This window comes from Calypte anna, chromosome 6 (assembly GCF_003957555.1).
Source record: "Calypte anna isolate BGI_N300 chromosome 6, bCalAnn1_v1.p, whole genome shotgun sequence".
In the NCBI taxonomy this organism is placed as follows: Eukaryota; Metazoa; Chordata; class Aves; order Apodiformes; family Trochilidae; genus Calypte; species Calypte anna.
This window is the reverse complement of record NC_044252.1, coordinates 34,426,709-34,434,208: the sequence shown is the minus strand read 5'-3', so window position 1 is coordinate 34,434,208 and position 7,500 is coordinate 34,426,709. Positions and strand designations below refer to the sequence as shown.

General features: G+C 41.8%; 1 protein-coding gene across 1 annotated transcript in view; it reads left to right on the top strand.

Annotated features, from left to right (window-relative positions):
* The window catches only part of EBF3 (EBF transcription factor 3), a 116,066-nt gene that overhangs the window by 71,285 nt on the left and 37,281 nt on the right, over positions 1-7,500 (top strand). The window contains exons 8-9 of the mRNA XM_030453063.1: positions 3,112-3,193; positions 6,038-6,182. Coding sequence (XP_030308923.1) covers positions 3,112-3,193; positions 6,038-6,182 — 227 coding nt within the window. The remainder of the gene's footprint in view (positions 1-3,111; positions 3,194-6,037; positions 6,183-7,500) is intronic.

Genomic DNA, 7,500 nt, shown 5'->3' with positions numbered 1-7,500 from the left:
CCGCAGGTGTTGCCTCATTTACCTCCCGACAGAACGCGGCCTCTAATTGCACAGCGGTTGTTAGGAAAAATTGGTGGGTGGAATATCAAGTGACTCAGGGCTGGCAGATGGGCGGCGAGAGGCATCGCTGGCTAAGTGTATAGGTGAGGGGAGTTAATAAAAGATGTAAATTTTTTTTTTTTTTTTTTTTTGCTTAAAATAGTGAAGTCTTGGGGTAGGCAATACGTTTTAATTAAGGCGGCTGCAGTCCCCTTGATAGCAGTGGGGAAAAAATCGGAGCGAGGGAGCATCACCAAGGTGGCATTTCTCTCTGTATCAGTATTTTAGGAATAGCTCGGTGTGTTTCAGACAGATCAGGGTTTTCACCCCTGCCAGGCTGTGTTTAATACACAGACCACATTGGTGTGTACAATGCAAACCAGAGCAGGGAGAGGCAGATGTGGAAAGGTTTGTGCTCTCCTTGTCCTCTCCTTCTGTTGGTAGCCACAAAGTTTGAGACATGACCAAGTGGAGCTCCCATCCAGATCCTTGCTTCTCACTGTGTGGCAGTGATCTTGTGCCAGGTGTGAGCAAAAAAAGTGTCCAGCCCTGTTCTTCCTGAGGCTGGGATGGGTTTGTAGCATCCTTGGTCCTTGCTGGTCAGCTGAGAGAGCAACCAAGTGGAGTGTCTTCTGGCAAGCTTTGAGACAACCCTGTCTGAGATGATTTTTAACTTGTGTTGACTTCCTCTGAATGACTTGTCTTGATGCCACCTCTGCTCCATGAAAACACTGATTAAAAAAAATAAAATAAAAGATCTAAGGGCTCAGGAAGGCAGCAGAGCTGAAATATGAGTGGTGTCTGTGTTCACCCCTGCTTCAATGTTTTGCCCAATGCTCAGGTTCATCCTGGTAAAGGTGAAGTTGTCAAATTCCATCAAGTATGGGTCTTCTTCACCAAATAATTGAAAAAAACCAGCAGTTCCAGTTGATGTTTAGTGAAAGGGTGCTTAATGGCATTTTTTTTTTTTTTATGTGATCTCTCTGTATGGAAACAATTCATCACGAATGCTTCACGTTAAAACCAATCCAGGAGGAGCAATACTTAGCATTCCTAGTACACAAATCATTGGAGAATTTCAGAGCAATTTACAAACATTAGCTCAATAAGCCTCACAACACCCATTTGAGATCAGGAAAAAAAAGAGAAGATACTGCTCTCCAGCCTGGCTGTGGCACTGAGGAGCTATGAAGCTGGAAGCTCTCCCCAGCTCCTGCATCCCCCATCTCAGGTGATCCCAAACCCACAGGGGCATCAGTTGGTCCTTCCACACCATGGGAGCCCATGGGGTGAGGATGTGCCAGCAATAACAGAAATGACAGAAATGCCATTATTTGCAAATTGGAGATTGCAAAAAAAAAAAAGAAAAAAAAAAGAGGGTGAGGGTTTTGCATGCTCATTGATGGTGTCCTTGCAACTGTGTCCTAAAAAACCTGAGAACAAAAACCTGGACAGCTAAAACCCCTTTCCACATTTTGGGATAAGAAGTTTTGAGGAAATGTGCATTCAGCTGAACTGTCAGCACCAATTTATTTATGCACAGCTTCAGTAAACCTCATCACTTCCCTCCTTGCCTCTCTGATGTGAGAGGTTTCTCCTTTGGCATTAGCATCCTGTGTTAATGTTGGAGTCCTGCTCAAAGTTCAACTGGTGGTTAAAATCACCAGTTTGTGATATGAGGATACTCCCACAATGCTCCTGTCTGATCCCCAAAGCTCCATAGGGGTGAGCACAGTGTTGTGCAGCCTCAGTTGTACTTCCCATGGCTGTGGTTTGGTTGTGTTGGGTGCTGAAGAAGGGAGGAGGCACCTGGCTTGCCTCCTGCCAGGAATGCTGTTGGCACACAGAAACTTCTGTGAAAACAGCTCCATCCCCTATAGAGATTAGCATGAATAAATAATAGTCATTCATAATCTAAATATAAAGGCTCTGCATAACCTTGCTTTTTAATGTGTGTGGAGCTGGGCAGCACAAGCTGCTGGGCTGGTGCATCTGAGAAGCTCTGGGTGAGGAGAAGGTCCTGAGCTGTCATTAGCTGTCAGTCATTAGTCAAAAAGCAGACCCAGAGAACATTTTTTAATTATGACCCATGAAAACATAGCTACATAATGGAAAGAGGAGGCATTAGGCTGGGAACCATCCTCCTGCATGGCCTGAAGGGTGGAGCCATCCCATATCAGCCCCTTCCTCCAGTAGAGGAGGGTGGCTTGAAGGAGTCTGCACCTTTCCAAGAGCTTCTCTTTCCTCCAAGTGCTCCCTGTGTTCCCAGAGATGCCTGGATGGGAAGGGCTGGTGCTCAGTAATTGCTGGTTGCTGCTCAGCAAAAAACGAGCTGGATTTCAGTCCCTGGGTAGAGTGGCTCCTCACTGTTAAAGGCTGGCAGAGGTTGGAGAGGTCGTAAGACAGGGCCTAATTTGCCATGTTCCTTTCCTTTCAAAAACAATGAGGGAAGCAGGGCCTTGCCGATGGGCAGATCCTGCCAGGATCTCCCTGGAGTCAGCAGGAGTTGGATTGAGGCCTTTGAACAGCCAGAGTTTCCAAACCGGAGGCAAAGCCAAGTGTTTTTTGGAAGACTGATCATTCATTACCTTGGAATTTCTTGACATAGAGGTCATTACTGCTAATATAAGTTGTGAAAAAAAAAGATGTATTAAGAGAAAAGAAAAGAAAAGAAAAGAAAAGAAAAGAAAAGAAAAGAAAAGAAAAGAAAAGAAAAGAAAAGAAAAGAAAAGCAAAAAGACAAATTCTCATCTGGTGTAAGTCATTGCCTTTGAAGTCAATGAGTCACTGAAATCAACTTTCTCACACCGGGCTAAGGATATGGCCTGGAGTCAATACATTTGTAGTTGTTGAAAAATTAAAAATATAAATTTGCCTTTCCCTGGCAATAATGTTCTGTTTACAACAGAGATCTTATGAGTTAAAATAAGTTCATTAACTAATAGGAAAGTAATATTTCACCACCAGTATTCTTTGGGGTATAACTACTTGTGATTAAATTTTATTAAACTTTTAAAAAATTGGATTTACATTTTGATAAATCTAATAGATTTCAATTTTGTATCTTTATAGATTCTTTCTAAAGTTTTTCCTCAAGTGCAATCAGAACTGTCTGAAGAATGCAGGCAACCCACGAGACATGCGAAGATTCCAGGTACAGACCCCTCCTAAAGTATAACTGATATGTAAAAGACTTCTATCTTATTATTGTTGAACTTTTAAAATGAAAAAGCAGTACCAGTGCTTCTATTTAGTGTAGAGCCAATGCTGTATGAATTTGAAAAAAAACCCTGCTGGTTATTTTACACTTCTGCCACTTTTTAAAATGGTGGTTGTTGGAACTCCCTGAGTCCTGCAGTGGACAGTAATGGCCCAGTGCTGAAGTCTCTCCTCAGAAAGTATTTCCACAGTTTCCCTTCAAACTGCCCCACGTGTTGCAGTGAGAGATGTGCTCAGACCCACTGAGGCTTTACCTGGGTAGAGCCAGTGGCAGAAGTTTGGTGACAGATGTGACCGTGGCTCCCAGGGAAGTTTGGCTCTTACATGGGGTGGGTGTTTCACAGTCACAACTTGTAAATCCAACAGTGGTGGTCCGACCCATGCATTTTTAGTCCAATTGTGTTAGAAAATGTTTAATACTTCACTTTGTTCTTACAGCTTTTGAAATACCCTGTGGTGAACCATAACACTATAGAGAGACAGCTGACACGATGGACGAATGATTTCCTCTGTATTTGGGGTCATTTGAAATGCTTGCTAGGAAATACGTGCTTTTCATTTCAAAAGATTTCACAGGGAATCATACTTGAGCCTGCTAATAAGCCAGTATTGAGATGTTAAAAAGTTCATTATTTTTGAGAGGAAAAACTTGTGGTCAAACCTGATAGCAAAGCATGTGATGCCTCGCTTCATGCCCAGCCAACCAACCAGTGAAGCCAGCACCCTTGAGCCAGCCAACAGAAAAGTTCTGTAGCTGAAAAAAAATAATTCTTCAAAACAACTGAGCCAGGCTTCCATTTTTCATGCATCTCAGCTTCATGTGGCATTGGTGATATTGATCCATCTGAACAGAACAGAAGGTCAAACCTGGAATGAGCAGAAATGTCCTCTTTGTCTCACCGATGACTAAATGAAGCATCAGTCATGAGTGGTCTTGTGGTTGACAATGGAGCCAGAAGGCACTAGAAAGACTTCCCTGGGTCTCTTTAGCTAATCTCCCTGCCTCTCAGAAGGTTTAACTGGACTTAACAGTATGTCAGATCTTGCACAGTGTTTTTAACTGGTTTCACTGTCTCAGCACCTTTCTTTAGGTGCACTGCAGGAATCAGCCGATACAACAAAGCGTAGCATGTCGACTTTCTTTTGCTGAACTACAGGATTTTCCCTTGGTGACTGACCTATATATACATGACAGAACAAAAATAGTTGTCATTTTTATATACCCCTTCCTCTGTCTTTTTAATAGATTGTGTTCTAGGAACCAAATCCCGAAATCTGTGCTGAAAATCACTCTTGTGTGTTTTGCAATATTACTTAAAAGTGGGTGAAGCCCATTATGAGTGCAAGCAGATAGCCCAGTGGCCTGGCAGCAGCTCTGCAGCCGTGGTGAGCAACATTCCCACTCTCCCGAGTGGCTGTTGGTGAGAGTGGAAGTGTCCACTTCTGGGATGAGAAGGGTAGGGAGCGAGCAGGCTGGCAGAGAGCTGCCCTGGGGCTGTTGGAAAGGGTACTGCAGATGGCTGTCTCAGAGGAGAGAGGAGAGCAGAAAAGGTGCTGTGAGAGCTGAAAGTTAATTATGGCTTGGGAATAAGAGAGAGGATCAGAGGTGATCCAAAACATAGAAGCAGACAAGAATTTTCTTCTGGTATCTCCCAAAGCTAAACTTTGTCCTACCTGCTGCTGCCATCACTGGTAGGGCTGGTAACTGACCACTGGCTTTACACCTAACATTAAACCTCAAAGAACACACTTTGGGGTGTTTGCTTCATGGAGGGAATGTGGAGCCCACACCACAGGGCCCATGATGGAGTATTTAAATAAGATGTAAATGTCTGTCTGGTACAATAGCAATTGACTTCTGGAGCTGTGTTCCACATGCACACCTCAGGGCTTCCCCTTTGGCTTGTGTCTATGTAATGCTGTTTCCGGCAGGAGTTTCCCAGCTCCATTGTGTAGGTGTTTTTCTCGGGAAGGTTGTGCCTTTTGCATATGTTCCTTTTCCATTTTCTACTGAGAAGCAGCTGGAAGCCAAAGAAGGCCCTATCCATCATCTCTTCTATGGCCGGACTCTGAACCTGGACACAAGAATAGGAGCCTTTCACTCAAAAATAAAGGAGGAAATTCCATTGACATACCAGGGTCAATCACCATCCAAATGAACTTGAGAAGGGATACTTTTCATGGATTGAAAACACTTTCACTATTCATATTCAACTCAGTCTTTTCAGATGCAAAAAAGTTCATTATCAGACATTAAATGTAATTGTAAAACTGACCTGGAGATCATTTACTGCAGAAAAAAATGGGGAGTTGTGATGGTTCCTGATTATTAAGCTTTTTTTTTTTTTATTTGGAATCTTCAAAACCCTTCATTTGATGATGGTCTCAAGTGAACAAATTTTAATTAGATAAACTATCTAATCAATATATCAACAGATCAATCAAAACAGCAGCTTTTAAAATGAGTGGCTAGAGGGGTATTTCTGAAACTAATGGCTAGAAGAATATTTCCCTGAATTGAATTCATTTGTTAGCATAATAGGAGATTAAACTCTAATTAGTGGAGCAGGTTCTGAAGAGAAACAATTGTGGGTTAAAAATCACCAGTCTTAGCCACGTAAACAAAGATGTATTCATCGTTGTCATTCACTTCATTTAAAGCCAAAAGTAGCAGGCTGTGGTGTTGTTCTGTCTTAAAAGCAGAGGAGCTGGCTCTGCAGCTGTGTTTGTGGAAATAGGCAGGATTTTTTAAATTCTGGGTTTTTGTTTTCTCCTGCAGGTTGTTGTATCAACAACAGTCAATGTGGATGGCCACGTGCTGGCTGTCTCAGACAACATGTTTGTACACAACAATTCCAAACACGGGAGGCGGGCTCGCCGCCTTGACCCCTCAGAAGGTACGGCCCCTTCTTATCTGGAAAATGGTAGGCACACATTTACATGTCTTTTTTTTATTTGCAATGCTTTTTTTTTTCTTTCTTTCTTTTTTTTTTTTTTTTTTCTTTTTTTTTTTTTTGCACATTTTTTTTCTTTAACTTTTTTTGGCACTGTACTTTCTGTTGATACACTACTACGTTTACTTTTACATAATTTCTGCTCTTATCCATCAAACCATTCATTAAAAAAATCCATTAGTATTTCTCAGCCCTTGTCAACCAGAATACAGGCGCTTCTGAATTTGCTTCTGACTTCTCTCCTTATTTAATACTCACAGTTTTGCAGTCACAACCAATTTTTCATCTTTTTCTATTTTTTTTTTCCCGGTCTTGTTTTGCTTGCAGCTTTTTCTTGCTATTTAATTTGACTTGATTTTATTTTGGCTTGTCATATTCCTTGATCCAGAGGTACAGGCTCAGGTTATGTATGCAAGTTTAAGTGGATGGTAAAAACATGACCGAATCTGTAAAGAATTTACTGTGAGGTCAATTTCCTGTGGCTGGGCCTTGCTGCAGATTGCGGCAGGAGGGGGTTTGTATGAGAAAAACAGCATAAAATGTTTTTCTTCAGACTGACTCTATGTGATTGACTTCTTGCCTGAACTGCTAAAAGAAGATAGTCTGAGATGAAGAGGAGAATGGAAAGTGTCTCTGAGAATCCAGAATTGTGAAACACTATCTCTCTGGAGCCCAGCAGCCTCCAAATCACTCGCACACAGTCGCAGCTGCACTCGTACACGTGCACACATGTAGTTATTCACCCACAAAGCCCCAAATAATCATTAAGATTTAAATATGGCTTTATTTGCACTGTAAAACGCACTGATGTAAAGATACATAATGACTCTAAGGTAACCTGGTTTTAAATAAAATTAGGATAGGATAGGATAGGATAGGATAGGATAGGATAGGATAGGATAGGATAGGACAGGACAGGATATTATGTTTTCAGGAGAATTATCTGCATTTATTTTCTAGTCCAGCTGTCTGATCACTTCAGGGCTGGCCAAAAATGAAGTGCATAGGGATCAAAACCACCTTCAGTTCTTACAGAGTTAGAATTCTCCAAACCAATGCCATTTGATGTCCAGATGCATGGCCAGGCCACACGCATCAGCTTCCTTGGGACTCCTCTTGTGAGTTGTTAGTAACGTATTGACAGGATCATGGTTTTTTACACTAATAAAATTAATTAAAGTAATAACAGAATACTAAGCTGCTAATACAATCATTGTCATTTTCCATTTCAAATAGTATTTACCAATGGGCACGCAGAGAAATGAATGAGGCAAAGAGCAATTATCAG